General features: G+C 37.0%; 1 protein-coding gene and 1 long non-coding RNA gene across 6 annotated transcripts in view; both read right to left on the bottom strand.

Moving 5' to 3' along the window:
• Positions 1-15,990, bottom strand: part of LOC127445821 (plakophilin-4-like) — a 66,081-nt gene extending 50,091 nt beyond the window's left edge. For 3 of the 4 annotated variants that reach the window (XM_051706216.1, XM_051706217.1, XM_051706218.1), the window contains exons 1-4: positions 15,788-15,990; positions 10,271-10,404; positions 7,411-7,523; positions 537-571 (exon numbers count right to left, since the gene is read on the bottom strand). In XM_051706216.1, coding sequence (XP_051562176.1) covers positions 537-571; positions 7,411-7,523; positions 10,271-10,399 — 277 coding nt within the window. In that variant the 5' untranslated portion in view covers positions 10,400-10,404; positions 15,788-15,990. Of the gene's footprint in view, positions 1-536; positions 572-7,410; positions 7,524-10,270; positions 10,405-15,787 lie in introns of those variants that run through there. The other variant, XM_051706220.1, reaches the window with a different exon arrangement.
• Positions 5,566-6,890, bottom strand: LOC127445867 (uncharacterized). Of its 2 annotated transcripts, XR_007898057.1 has the most exons (6): positions 6,734-6,890; positions 6,570-6,636; positions 6,303-6,470; positions 6,072-6,192; positions 5,916-5,986; positions 5,566-5,816 (listed from the first exon to the last, which is right to left on the bottom strand). It is a non-coding gene; the product is annotated as an uncharacterized LOC127445867 (long non-coding RNA). The 2 variants fall into 2 exon arrangements; XR_007898056.1 differs by having other exon boundaries at positions 6,570-6,890.

The raw sequence follows: 15,990 nt of genomic DNA, 5'->3' as shown, positions 1-15,990 counted from the left end.
TTTAAGTGATTAACCAAACCAACCGCTTCTGAGATTAATAACAAAATTAATTTTGTTTCAGTTTTAGTTTCAGTTAACTATAATAACCTTGGTGGGCTATGGCTATTGAGTCAGACTGCCATGGTAACAGTACCTTCTCTGATTGGTGGATCCTGCCTCAGGCTTTGGGTAATGCTGTACTTAATTGGGAATTTGGCAATTAAACACCTTGGAGCTTATGGTAGGTCTGTCGTTATGTTTTTACAAAAAATGTGTTTCTCTGTGGAGAATATGAATGGGATTTTTACTTCCAGAAGTTGTCTGTTGTGTCTATTTACAAAATTTTGCACAAATGTCCTCTAAGGCTACAGAGAGCCTTGAATACAAAAAAAAAAGACAGCTTAACCATCATCAGACTAGTGTTAGAATATGTGCCATGTGCTGTACATACTGTATGTTACCACAGTGCTTTCTAAAGTGTCACAGTTCTGCTTACATCTACTTTTCAACAGAAAAGGGTAAAATAGCAAGCATCAGGAGAAATAGAGAAAGAATACCTGCAGATCTCCACAGCAGAGACTTCTCAGAAGAGCTGGAAAAAATAAGAAAGTATGAAACAGGGGAGCACAAAGACACACACACACACACACACACACACACACACACACAGAGAGACACACATACATCTAATCTTCCAGTAAGTCAATGAAGAGCAAAAAGAACGCTCCATTTGCCCGGGAATAGTGAGGCATTACAAGAGGATATCAATCACATTGTTACAGTCCTCTGACTTTCGTGTTCATCTCTCTGGCACAAATTTTCAAAGGCCTGTCCAGTTAATCACATTAAATTAATAGGCTCATGCTTTACTGACAGACATGGTTGGATATGGGGTAGTAGGAGTAAGGACTGGAATCGAGAACCGGTTCTTATGAAAATCATCCGGTTCCAGAACTGAATCTGAATGACATTTGGTTCCATTAATGTCTGCATTCTCCTACCAATGCGAATGGAATATCATATTAAAAGTCTGACACACAAACAAATGACTTTTATTAAATGGTTCTTTTTAACAAATCAATCAACATATCTCACAAATCAGTCACTGACAAACTCTAAGTAGTCAAATGGCTCACTCACCCACTAAATCAGTCAGAGCGGTTGCTGACTTAACATCTGGCTTACTCATTAAACTGCAAGACATTATTTTCAGTCCTTTCTGACTCAAAGTAAACCAAGAACCATTACTGTGTAATGTGAGACTTAAATTTGTGTAATAACTGACTAATTGTTGATATGACAATGTAGTTAAAGATACACATTAGGACAGAATTTTTGCTGTTGAAATTGGTCTATGCTTACTGAAATTCGAACCACTGCCCCCAGTCGCCGAAGCTGGAAGTGTTGTTGAGGTGACATGTCCACAGAGAGACATCAAAATCGAGTATTTTACATTCAACAGGAATGCATACTTTTATTAACCGTACTGTACCTAACCATCTGTGGAGTAAAATGCAACTTCCGAATCACACTCACCATTGTTTATGTGAACATGTTTACTTCCTGGTTTCCATGGGACCAGAACCCATTTCTTGGAGATGCTTGCTCAACGTGCTATCAGTAGCACCAAACGAAAAGGTAAACACAATTTAATTAGCTAATTCAGAAGCAACATGTTGATTTCCCTTATGATCATGTTGATTAGGAACAGTTTTGTTTTATTTAAATGTAACAATAAAAATAATTAACAAAAAAGAGTATTGTTTTTGTTTATAATAATATATGTAAATAAAATGTAGTAAATTGTACAATATAGTTAGGATCAATTATTTGGTGCTTCCTCAACAGTACTTAGAATCGTTAATGCAATTGTCAAAGGTGCATTCAGTTATTTTTTGAAGTATGTCAAAGTGGCTTACACTGGCTTACACTGACACCTAGTGGCCTGGATGCTGCATCATTCAAACACAGTAGTTTTCAGTTACCATTGCCATTGTACAAATTCACTATGCACATTAGGCCAGGATTAATTTAATTCATGAATAAAATTGTCCAATAACAGGACAGTTACTGAGATTAAGTGAGTAGTATTCAGATGGCCATGTGATTCTAACATGACTGCCCCCATGAGGCACCCCTGCTCCATGTAGAATAAAACAGCTTTTATAAGGTTACTGATATGACTGAACTGTTCATCTCACAGTAGTGGTCATGATTTTATTTATATGTTTCAAAATTACTATTCATTTCTTTAGAAGTAAAACTTTTTAAATGAGGAAAGAAATTACTGAGTGACCCTTTAAGGAACCAACATTTTTATGTGGAATTGGAATCCGAACCAAAATGGTTAAATTCCTTATGATTCCAATCCCTAAGTAGAAGTAGGCTGGATAAATGACAGAATGTAGATCACCGTCTTAAAAAAACAGACCAGCGTCTGCTAATTCCTGCCACAGAAGGTCACTGTCTGCAATAGAGGGGTTAAAGGGCAGCGGTCATCAGGTTACAGCGACAGCAGTAGGGGACAGAGCAGGGACAGCAGGAATGGCATGTACAGAAAGGTTAAAGGTAACTGGCTGCAGTGAGGGCACGCTGATAGCAAAAGTGCTCATATGAGCCTTCTTTAAGGAAGGGGAAAAATGTCCTGTTCTGCTGCATAACCCAACAGCACAGGCCATCTGAAAAACAACAACAACAAAAAAAAAAAAACAGAATGGACACTCTCTGATCCACGAGAGGAACTAACAGGGCAGCTGACATGTCCATTCAAAAATACAGACACACAGAGTTCACTCTGGCAAAGCATGGGATGAGTTACTGGACTACAGGTAAACCAGATTGTAAATAAATCTTCACTTTATAAAGCAGGGTTTCCATAGGGTTTGTGAGATGATTATGAAATGCCAATTATATTAAATAAAAATGTATAAAGTTTTAAAACATAACTGTATAAAATGAAATCAAAATCGAACACTTACATAATCTAATCAAAATACGTTTTTTTTGTTTAATTGTTTACAAATAACAACCAAATAACATGAAGCTTTATAATATTGAATGAATAACATGTGAAGATTAATTTTATTGAATGAAAGGCTTGCATTCCTTAAATGTGCAATCATTTTTTCCTCATTAAATAGTTTGACTCCTAAAAAAAATGAATAGTAATTTTGAAACACACACACACACACACACACACACACACACACATATATACTGTTTACTGTATAATCATGAGCACTCACATGAGATGAAAAATCCAGTCATATCAGCAACCATATAAAGGATGTTTTATTCTACATGGAGAGGATCCCCTCATGGGAGCAGCCATGTTAGAATCACATGACCAGTTAAATGACAAATACTACTTGCTTGATCTCAGTAACCACTCTGTTATTGGATACTTTCACTCATGGATTAAATTATTCATGGCTGACTGTGAATAGTGAATTTCTGTAATGGCGTCGGTAACTGAAACTATTGTGTTTGAATAATACTGCATCCAAGTCCATAGGTGTCAGAGTAAGCCCAAGACAACATACATAGAAAACTACTGAGTGCATCTTTAAAGGATAGTTCACCCAAACATTTTAATTCTCTCATCATTTACTCACCCTCATGCCATCTCACAAGTGTGACTTACTTCCTTTTGGTAAACACAAACAAAGATTATTAGAAAAATATCTCAGCTCTGTTGGTCCATAAAATGCAAGTTAATGGGTACCAAAGTTTTGAAGCTCCATAAAGCACATAAAGGCAGCATAAAATAATCCATATGACTCTAGTGGTTTAATCTATATCTTCAGACGTGATATGATAATTGTTGGTGAGAAACAGAAAAATATTTAAGCTCTTTTTAACCATAAATTCTCCTTCATACCCAGTAATAGCCAAAAATAAAAGAAGAAGAATGTGAATGTGAAAGTGGAGATTGATTTTATTATTGAACTTAAATATTGATCTGTTTCTCAACCACACATATCATGTCACTTCTGAAGACCTGGATTTAACCACTAGATGTGCTTGGAGCTTTAAAATTTTGGTAATCATTCACTTGCATTTTAAACAGAGCTGAGAAATTCTTCTAAAAGTCTTCATTTATGTTCAGCAGAAGAAACAAAGTCATACACATCTGAGATGGCATGAGGGTGAATAAATGATGAGAGAATTTTTGGGTGAACTAATTATTTAAATTTTATGGGATATTTTAAGTAAATAATTTAGGTTATTGGGGTTTGGCTGACAAAAAGGTTTGGGAACCACTATTGTAGAGAAACAAGAATATTTCTGAAGTGATTCTTGTAGCAAACATCTCTGATTTATCTGAAACACTGTTTCTGTCACATTCATCAAACAAAACAAATTCACAATACCCTAAAGCTTGAATGTGTTTATTGTAAAATGACAAACATCCTCTCACTTCCCATGAACGTTATTACTCAGTGTGGAGAGAGAGACAACAATTTGTGCATCACTGCATTCTTTTCCTTCACACATTGACACAGACCGATGCTGTGTTTCTGTATGTAAACAGATCATATACATACATTCAAATGTGTTATATACTGTACAGTGTGTAGGCAGGGGCGTAGGAATGATCTGTAAAGTGGGCACATTATAAATCTCATTAGTCACTCTTCACAAGTATGACACTGTTTTAAATACCTAGTTGCCACGGATACACTCGTATAAAATACCATTTGAGAGCTTAAAAACTAAACCTTGCAGAAACATCAGTCACTCTGGCATTTTTGTTATAAAATTTTAATATTTAGGCCTAAACATTCTTACAACAACTATGAATATAAAAATGCACATTTTCTCTCCTCAGGAAGTTTACTTGTGTCAGGTGCGGCTTGAGTAATGAGTATTAATTCTGTTGTGTGATGTTCGCCCCAACTGATTTGCTTAAAGGCAGATGTCAGTAAGTGAGTGGTGAGTGCTAACCATAAGTTTAGGATAACTGGGATTTACTGTTTGACAAAGCAACCTGGTCAAAAAGCAACTTTTTAGCTAAATTTTTTTTTAAAACATGGCAGCTTCAAAATTCACGTTTGAGGTATGACTGTGTGTAATATAAGTTGTTGAACAAAACATTATAATATCTTCAAGTAATGTTTACCACAGACCTTTATAAAACCCGCATTCTTAGAAGAAAATACAGAACCCTTTTTAAGGGTTCTTTGAGCCAGGTGGAAAGGTTTTAGGGGTTCCCAAAATGCAACCGTAACATTTTTATTTTATTTTTTAAATGTATTTTTTGTTTTATTACCAGAAGATTATTTAATGGATATGCAAATTGAATAGTTCATTTAATATATCACTAAGAAAGGGAAATAACCATATAAAAGACATTTAAAAATTCTTAAGTACAGCATTTTTAATAGTTTGTATTTACAACAACACAAGCAATAATTAACACAATTCATAATGCAATAGTTATGAGAATTGACTTAATAAATCCTCAGGATTGTAATAATAAGCTAAAAGTTAATTAATAGTAATATTATTTATATAAAAATCATAAACATTAAATCATTTAACATTAACTATAAATTAAAATTATAACCATAAGTAAGTAAAAAAGTAAGAATAAATAAAAAGAAAAATTACCAATGAAAAGCTGTTAAACAATTTTAGCACTGGGGCAAATACAGAATAATTTTGTTGCCACTGATCTGACAGACTGAGTGAGGTCTTTTGGATATAACAAATTAAAAAAAAAGTCACTTCACTTCAGCCATCTACATGTCATCAGTTTGATGCAGACTCTCTGCACTCTCTGAGGGGTCTGGACACCATATGAAAGATTAGTTTGAGGATGGATGTGCTGATCCCTGTAAGTAAGAGAAACATTTAATTGACCTGCTGTCAGTATGCAGAGTAATTAAAAACAACGAAATTGGTATCTCTCTAAATTGCATCTTTATACTTACATGAAGAATAGGAGTGTTGTGTTTTAACTGTATGATGATGGTCAAAATAGTAATGCTGCACTCCAGAGCCACTGCAAACAGAAATTAACCATTATTTAGTATCACTAAAACCTTAATGCAATGCAAAATAATGAGTAATAATAGAAAAATATGTACCTTTTATGACATTGTTTATGTCATTGTTTTGAAGTCAAATGTCCCCTTTGACTTTCCATTGTCATGGCCCTGATGATGTTGATGTCCAGAACTTCAGAAATGCTCTGAGATAGGTGAAGGACTTTGACAAAACCCATGTTAAATAAATATGGCATCTTCAATATAAAAAAAAAATACCTTATTATCATATTTTTGTACATGACAATAAAGCTACAAACACCAAATACTCACAAGTTGAGAAATTGAAACATTTCCTTCACTTCCTCTCTTTGACTTTGGACATCTGACATATTCAAACTCTTGAACAGAGATTGATTAATCTCTTTATTTCAGTGCAGTCGGCTTAATTCAATGCTTTGATGTGCTCCTGAAAACTTGTTTTGTATTCTTCCATGTTTTCTAGATGCAAAGAAAATGTTATTATGACATAACCTGGTATCAGGATTTGTAGTCAATCCACAAAAGAGATTTTAGGGATGCAAGTGTGAAATTACTAACCTCCTGAAATCGAGAGTATCGCAAGCCTGGACGAAACAGTTTTGTCGACGTTTATTCTTTGTGCTTGCTGAAATAAACATGTAAGTCATAAATGACAATGAGTTAGGTCAAAATAACTAAAAATAACAAATTAATCAACAAATTAATTTATTGCTCTTACTTACCAGGGTAATGTCGCCCTCAAACTTTCAGCTCAACCGACTTTCTGTGACGTTAAAATTTGAAATAGGACATTCGTGCGTTTTGATCACTCGCCCGAGTAAAGCGTCTGCGAGAGCGCAGCTTAAATGCATCTTTGTGCTATGTAGAAAGGAGGGTTAAAAACAGCGCTACACGCTCAAGTTGTTTTCTGTTTATAATAAACACATTTTTTGCATCTTTTGTGAACTATGAGTCAAGAATAGACTACACCATAGACTGTACATTAATACTACGATAAACCTGTCGTCTAAAAGAGAAAGGACATTGGATCTGATCATCTGTCATTTACCCTTTTCTAATCAAACCCAAAACTGTAGAAGTACAGAAGTTTATTTCTTTTTTGCAGTATGAAATGCAAATGCAAAAGTAATGCAGTATAGTGTTCAAAACTATTTATAAACAAAACTTTCAATAATGTAATTTATGCATACACATACATACTCATGTTAAGCAATTGTCAACCCAAAGAACACTTTTTTTCTGTAAATCTTTGTAAATAGATCCTTTTTGGCATAAAGTAATATATGGGTCTAAACAATTAATCTAAATCAGTCCTCTAAAACCATATCATGTGCGCACATAACACAGAGCCATGCAGTGTGGTTTTTGGATCATAATGTTTTTCCGAACTGTGCCTTACCTGTCACTCGCAGCACCTGGAGACTCCGCCCCCAACCTGCATCGCTCCAGCTGATTGGCCACAATCTGTCTCTCTTCCTCAAGTTCTCTGGTTAGTCGTTCAAACTGAAGCTCCTTCAGAAAGACAGGAGGGACAAAAGAGTCACCACTGCTGCCTTTAACCACCAAAAACAGAGCCATGATGTGCAGACTGTCCACTATAAAAGAGCCATTCTACGCAGTTCATACCCGTTTCCAGTTAAACCATTAATTTAGCTTCAAAATCCATCGTCTTTAAATCCCATCTCTTTTCAACCTCTATCCTGTCACATTGCTCTTTGCCTCTGAGTTTGTGCCCTCTTCCCCTTCTCTTGTGCTGTCTCTGAAGACTGTCTGTGTCTGCATGTGTTTGTGTATGTATGTATGTGTGTGTGTGTGTGTGTGTGTGTGTGTGTGTGTGTGTGTGTGTGTGTGTGTTTGTGTGTGGAAGGTGAGAAGGCAACACTGTTGCCCTGCCTCTTTACAGATAGACTTGTTGATGGAGCAGCCCTTAAAGGAGACAAACACATAGAGAGCCACACATTGTTGCAGCATTGACTCAGTGTTTTTAAGACTAGAAATATCACTGTTGTATGAGTCCTTCTTAAGCATTTAAATACAGCCTCTAATCTGTTAATAATAAGCCTGATAGCTCATTCGAATTGAAAAGCCTTCATGTAAAGGCCTTAATCTGTCAAAATAATATCTTAGTTGGATCTGAATGAAATTTCTATCTGATTGAAAGATGTGGTGCAGATCTTACATAATCCACAAAATAGAAGAATAACTACTGTGTAAATCCTTAAAACGACTTACAAAATCAGATTCAGACTGATCGCACAGTGAATTCAGCAACAGTAGTTCAAAGGTTCTGCTGCTGAAATCAGTCCAAGCTCATTGAAATTCGAACTATTTCCCCCAGTGGTGAAGTGCTGTTGAGGTGAAATGTCTACAAGGTGGCGCCAAAAGCAAGTTGTATTTTTAGTTGTAAATGGTGTTATACAGTCATCAGAAATGCAGATTTTATTAACTTATCCCCCTAACCCAAACCCCAACCTTAAACCTAACCATCAGTTGAGTAAAACTTTTTATTTTAGAGTGAAAATGCAACCTCCACATAGTGCTCACCATTATTTATGTAAATGCATTTACTTCCTGGTTCCAATGGGACCAGAACCCATGTCTTGGATTGAGAAGTTACCATGACAGAAATGCTGCTATAAGCATCCATCACCATTCCAAATGTGCAATCGGATTGAATTCCGATGTTGGGACGTAAATCTCTTTGTGAAAACACAATTATATTTTTTATGATTGCCTTCCATTGTTACATAGAAACACAACGTTTGCTCTGAAATATCATAATTTGAAAGCATGGGAAATTTTCATTTCACTTCAAGCAGCCAGCCAATCACTAGAAGAGGTTGCAATTAATGTTTTTCTAAATATTAACACAATCATTGTCCACCATCATTTAGACCCTCTCTCAGAAATAGCCAATGAAAAGGAGAGATTATTGAGTGTTGTTCTACAGACAAGATAAGACATCTGCCTTGTGCCATGCTGTGAGCTACCAGCTGTACCAAGCCTCTACTATTCAACCTATTGTTCAGAATGACAATACTTGCCTATGTCCTGATTCTGTCCAAGAGAAGCACAAAGAAAAGACAAGACTTGACCACACACTTTGCGCACACACAGAAAAAGCAATGAGATCTACGCAGTTTTTGCTGTCCAAATAAAACACGTTCTATAGTTCACCCAAAAATGAAAATTCTTATGTCGTTCCAAACCCATATGACTTTCTTTCTTACTTGGAGCACAAAAGGAATATTTTGCCGAATATTCTGGAAGAATGTCCTGCTCACTCTTTTCCATATAATGAAAATGAATGAGGACTGGGGCTGTCAAGCTCCAAATTGACAAAAAATGCACCATAAAAGTGTCATAAAAGTGGTCCAGAAAACCATTTGAGTGTTCTGAAACAATACAACAGTGATTATGTGAGGAACAGACTGAAATTTTGGTCCCTGTTCACTGAACATACATCCTAGTTCTTCTTGGAGCGTTCATTAGAGTTCATGAGAGAAGTCCGATCCAAAAACAAATCTTTTTTTATTAATAATGCAGATCTTTTCAATGAATTAATTAATTCAGTTCACAAAATTGGTTTGTATGATTTTTTCACAAATTGGACTGATCTGGTTCTTGAGTTCAAATCACTGATCACTGACTCAATGATCTGGTCACAGAGGTTAACAGGTCTTATTTCCAGCTCTTCATAAGCATTTAAATGCATCCTAGTAATACGTTAATAATATGACTGACAGCTTAATCAGAAAAGTTTACAATTCAGTCTTTTACTAACACAATCGCTATTGTATGGCTTATGGACTACTTTCATGATACTTTTATGGTGCTTTTTAATTGAAGCTTATCAGCCACAGCCCTCATTTACTAAATTGTTGGATATTCTTTCTTGTTCCAAGAAAAAGTTAGAATAGTAAATAATGATAGAATTTTCATTTTTGTGTGAACTATCCCTTTAAGTCTGACAATGAGTCTTTGAAGGCTTAAGAATCAGACTTGATGAGAAAACACAGTTACTCAGTAAACAAATAGAAGGAACAAGGTATCAGCTCTCATTCAGAGTAGACTGGATATTAGTGTCCTCAAAGTGAGATTTTCCCACCCAACAATTAATAATGCAAATATGACTTTGGACTAATGAGCACTGGGTTGATTTATTACCTCTAACAACAGTGTTTGTGCCTCTTGTGTTTGTGCTCAGATTATAGCTAGCGTACAGCCAGACACTGACAGATGAAGATGGTGTGGCGTACCTGCTCTTTAACAGAGGCCAGCAGGTTGGTGGTGGCGGCGGCATCTGTTGCCATGTTGTTGTTGTTGGATCTTCCCTCACCACTCAGCACCTCCCCTTCCTCCACAGGGCTTTGCCTAGGAGTAGGCATTCCCCCTGCACACATGAACACACATAAACACAGTTATTAACACTCATATGCAGTGATAATAACACACTACTCAGTCCAATAATATTTATTTAAATATGCTAAGGATTTTACTATTTATATCATATAAATATGTTCAAGACCACACTACTGTCTACCAAGAGTTGTTAAATTTAGTGGCAAACCAATATGGTTTTTTTTAATGGCCGATGCTGATTGTCTTCTTTTTATCAGCTATTGGACCTTATTTACAGTTGTGCCATCTTAAATTTTTGACGGAAGTGATAACAAGGCTGTGATGGACAGACTTAGTCTTTTCAATTGGCTGTACTGTTGTTTAAAGTGTTTTGGATCGTTCAGCTGATAAAACATTGAAAAAAAATCTTTCCAAAAAATTTCAGTAAACAAAAAACTCCATCATTTGTGAAAACTTGGATGTGATCTTGGAGCTTTATACAGTTTTATACAGTGCATTCCATTGAAGAGAATGTAAGTCTATTTCTCCCAGCCTTGTTCTCATTCACATCAAATAATCCAATATGGCACTACTGTGAATAAGGTCTATTAGCCAAATTATAGTAATATCACAGATCAATTTTTCCATCAATAGATGAGTTGCTTAAAGGGATAATTTCCTTGATCTTTTGACATAGAAATGGTCATTGTACTATAGAAATATACTGAAAGTTACAGAACTCAAAACTTCCTCCTCAGTGCATTTGTTGAAACCAAGCTGCCAAAATGACTCATTCCCTACTTCCTCCACATTGTGATGTCACACTGTGGTAGACATTTGCATCTGACCGCCTCCACAACAACAAATCTAAGCCTAATTTACCTTATCACTTCCATAGCCTGCCCAGTAGAGGCGAGTAGTGAGATGGCATTGAGAAAGCAGGTCAGTCAAGAGCAGAGAGCCAATCATAGCAGTGGACATGTACTATCAAGTCTTAAAGGAGAAGCAGCACCAAAACCGAACATTTCTGAGGGTCTAAATGAGGATGGACAATGATCATGTTTTACAAATATATGACTATTTTTGTGCAAAAAACTTTACTAGTATTATAAGTGAACCTCAAGGAAAATATTAAAATAATAAAAGAGGCATGTCATGATCCCTTTAAAGTCAACATGAAAAGGCATTTAGAACCCCTTTTCTCTTTCGTAATGGGACATTTTTTGAAGTGACACTGAATATGCAATTTACTGTAATACAGCTAATTTCAATGAAAGATAAAGGCAAACATCTTTTATTTAGAATATTATACACTGATGAATCATGCACAATAAGACTAGGCATGTGTATTAGGAAAGTATAGGGACAATTGGAAAGTTTAAGTGTGTTTTTTTTTTTCTGTTCTACCAGCATCACCAAATGTAGCTGCACTAATTGTGACTGTTTTCAAACAGATTTCCTGAACACTCCCCCTGTCTTTCATTGGTCAAACAGAGAGTCTTGCCCTAAAAGATGCTATGTCAGGCTGGGTTGGACACTCAATCAAGCAGAGCAATGTTTTGAAAGCACCACAGAGACACAGTGTTTAGACTTTTTGGTTAAATCAATCTATGAATGGCTTACTTATAGTTGTCTCTGCACATTAAACTGGGATAGGATAAAGTATTTTAACATCGAAAAGATTACACACATCACCTTTGTTGATTGTGATGGTGTTCAAGAAATTTCCATGGCAGTTTCAGTCCATATCACTGAGATTCTGTTAGAATGGTGCACAAGGCCTGGAATCAGAGTTCTTGGCAGCATTATGGCAGGGCAACAAGGGAAGTATTCCAACATTTGTTCCAGCATCACAGCATGACAAGACAACCTGTTCCCTTCCCAATACCCTCCCTCAACCCACAGCAAAAATAGCCTGATCGGCAGATGCACTCTTTTCCTGTTACATTTCCTGTTTCCTTTAGTGTCTTTAAGATAGAAGGAAGAGTCTAATCCATACCTTGGCTGGCTGCATTTCTTTGAAATAGTAGAAAATCCAAATTAGAGAAAGTGATATTTTGAATGCACTGCAAAAGTGGCAACCTACAATTGTTATCTCAAGGATCTATTTCTACTTGACCTAACCCATAAAAATTACTTTCTTCAGTGTAACATAATTTGTCAGATAAATGTAATCACATTAATAACATTTTGACTTAAATAAAACCAGTTAATTTCGTTAACATTTTTTACAGTGTGCAAACACACACACACACATTCAAACTGAACATCATAAAGGATAAAGCTGTAATTTCTGTGCCACTAGCATCACTGAATGGAAAAGTTGCAAAAAGCAACTTTTCTTGAAGGTTCCCTTAACCCTCAACCGCCACTGGTCAAAAAAAGAAAGTCCAGCCTCAAATCAGTGTCATTGGTTGAGCCAATGTTTCTATGTAAGGTTAAAACAAACAGAGTAATGTTTTGATAGCGCTACAGAGCCACATTTTGTACAATTTTCAGGGAAATTAACCTACAGCTTACTTGTAGTGTCAAAGTCTCTGCTTTAAAATGGGATAGGATTTCAATTTGAACGTAGAAAAACATTTAAGGGGATGGAAACATCTTAAGAAGACAGGCAGTCCATAGAAAAACATATATATGTGCAATTGTCACGATCAGAGGGAATGATGGAGGCTCAGGACCCAAGCACAGAGTTCACAAAAAACAGGAATTTATTTATACAGAAAATAAAAGGCAAAAATAAACAAACTCCCACGAGGGGGAACACACAAACAACCACGAAGGGGAAAAAGGCAATCCAGGCTGGGGCAGGGGAAACTGATTGCAGGACCGACTGGACTGGGTAAGGATAGGGAATAAACATAAAACACCAACCAACAGACAAGACGAGAGAATGCGTAGCAATGCCAAACAAGGGATGCCACGCATTCTCACACCAAATGAAACGTACATCACGAGGCAAACGGCATGCAATGCACACAACAGGTGACAAAAACAAGACAGGACACCTGTGCGAGAGTTTGGCCACACACACACCCGACACCTTAGACCGAAGTGACCGAACCTCAGAACAACATGAAGACAGTGTGATGCGAGGCGCATCGCATTTGCGAGAGCCAGACAAACTGCTGACGTGAGTGCATGCTGCCAAGATGACATAAACGCGATACACTCACGGTAATAACAGACAGACATGGAGCACAAGTGTCCAGATCACGACACAGACCGAAACCGAACCAGACAGGAAGTCAGGATCCAGACACCGTGCTCCTGACATGAAACCAGACGGACCGAGGAGGGCACGGCAGAGAATACAACCGAAACCGTGTGCTCACACAAAGACAAACCACGAAAAACAAGACAGACATGGGACGATAATGCCACGGTCCTGTCAGACAAAAACCCAGACTGACAGAGTGACAGGTCCATGACAGCAATAACCACAAACTCATGCCATCCATCCATAATTCTATTATTTGAAGCTCATATACTTCACAAACGGCAGTAACTCGGTGTGCTGGCATTAACAAGAATGAAATTCAAAAATCCATTTTAAAAGCCCTCCTCTACACTGGATTTACCAAGACTCTGCTGTCAGTCATAGAACTGGCCTTAAAAAGATATTCCAGGTTCAATACAAGTTAAGCTCAATCGACAGCATTTGTGGCAAATAATTTGGTTCCATCCCTACTAAAGAAAAAATGTTACATTGAGACACTTACAATGGATGTGAATGGGGCAAATTTTTGAAGGGTTAAAAGACAGAAATGTGAAGCTTATAATTTTATGAAAGCACTTACAATTCATTAATTCACCTGTTAAAACCTATGTAATATTTAAGCTGTAAAGTTGTTTTTATGGTCGTTTTAGGGTTCATCATGGCAACAAAGTTGTAAAATTGGATATAGCCTAAGTTTACACAGAAAAGGTTAGTAAGTGATTTTATCACACTAAAATTATGTTCACACAAATATTGTTTACGTCTTGTGGCTATACTTTTTAAACTACATGTATTTTAACGTTTACAGATTGGCCCCATTCCCTTCCATTGTAAATGCCTTCCTGTAGCCTAGAATTTAGCTTGTTTTTTTGTTTTTTGTTTTTAAGAAATAGAGGGATAAGTCATAATTATTTTTTGTGGTAACCAATATTATGCCACAAATGATGTTGATTGAGCTAAACTTGTATTGAACCTGGAATATTCCTTTAAATACAGCAGAGGAGAGGAGTGTAAGACAAGCAATCCATCCTATTGTGCAGTGATGACCAAGAAACAGTAATAAATTGTTACTTATGGGAGTCATCTGACAGTGTGTACCACCACATAGCACTAATAGAGAGATCATTCTCTCACTTCTATTGGAGTAATTTAACAGCAAAATCCCGGCCCTGATTGCATTTTAAACATACACAAATACACACATAAAACTCCCTAAAATGCTTGACCACATAACATGCCTATGCAGAGTAAAGACAGCTCAGTCTCCAAGAAACACGTCTGCTGCATAATGATGATGATGCATTGTCCCTGCAATCTTTACATACTGTAATTGTGAACTGCTCAAACCAAATCACTGCACAGCAGCAATTACATGGTGCACAGCAGCAAACCTGCATTCAATCTAAACAATCTCAGGTCAATATGATGAGGCAGCTGAAACTGTAACCACACTGCCATTACAGTCCAAGACATGTTTCTTCTAGATACTGTCGAGCTCAAATTATTGGAGCAGGAAAAGAGAGCAAGGACAGAGATGCTCAATTATGCATAATGAAAAGTGTCTTCTAGGTGGTCCAGCATTAGTTCCAGTGACAGCATTTATCATCTACGTAATGGAGACCAGCCCACTTCACAGGCTGTGGGTTACTAGGCTGCAGGAGGCCATAACAAATGTCATCTACCATTTTAATTACATCTAATGCAACATGCAATGTTCTACCCAGGTTAATATAAGATGAACAGATGGACCAAATGCACCATGCAGTCAGTGTTCAGAAGGACAGATGATGGATCAGAGATGATGATGATGATGATGAGAGGTGTAGGTATGTCGATTAGAGGTGGAGGCGACACTACACCTGCTCAAGTTATCAGCGGTACGCATTGACCAAGGCCATCAGTCCAATAATATAAGCATAACTGTAGGACAATTGCATATTTTCTGCACAGTTAACCACTACAAGGAATAAAACAGAAGACATATGAGGGGATAAAGGTTTAAAGCATGCACAACACATCGACAGAAAAGAAAACTGTTCTTCGTGCGCCTATTACAGCTGAGTATTTTAAATGAGTGATGGAGCGATGCACGAAATCTATGGATAAATGTCAAGCAGCGAAACGTTCGCGCGATCCAGCGCTGAATTCTAGCCGCCAGCGCGCGCCAGATGTTAGCAATTCTCCATTGGAGCTGCGCGCAATCACTAGCACTTACCGCAACACCACCGAAACGCAGATTATTCCTGGCGACCGATATATCCATTTGAAATAAAATCATAGAATTACATTTTTCCCAGAGCTGTTTTTATACAATGAACGGGCGGCTCCGGCTGGGTCTCGCGCGCTTCCATGGGCGAGCGGGTCAGATCGCGTGACGTAGACGCTCCACATAGAGAGGTGCTGTTTCAGGGAATTTAA

Source organism: Myxocyprinus asiaticus, chromosome 9 (assembly GCF_019703515.2).
Source record: "Myxocyprinus asiaticus isolate MX2 ecotype Aquarium Trade chromosome 9, UBuf_Myxa_2, whole genome shotgun sequence".
Classification (NCBI taxonomy): domain Eukaryota; kingdom Metazoa; phylum Chordata; class Actinopteri; order Cypriniformes; family Catostomidae; genus Myxocyprinus; species Myxocyprinus asiaticus.
The sequence above is the reverse complement of the archived record's forward strand: the minus strand, read 5'-3'. Positions and strand labels throughout refer to the sequence as shown.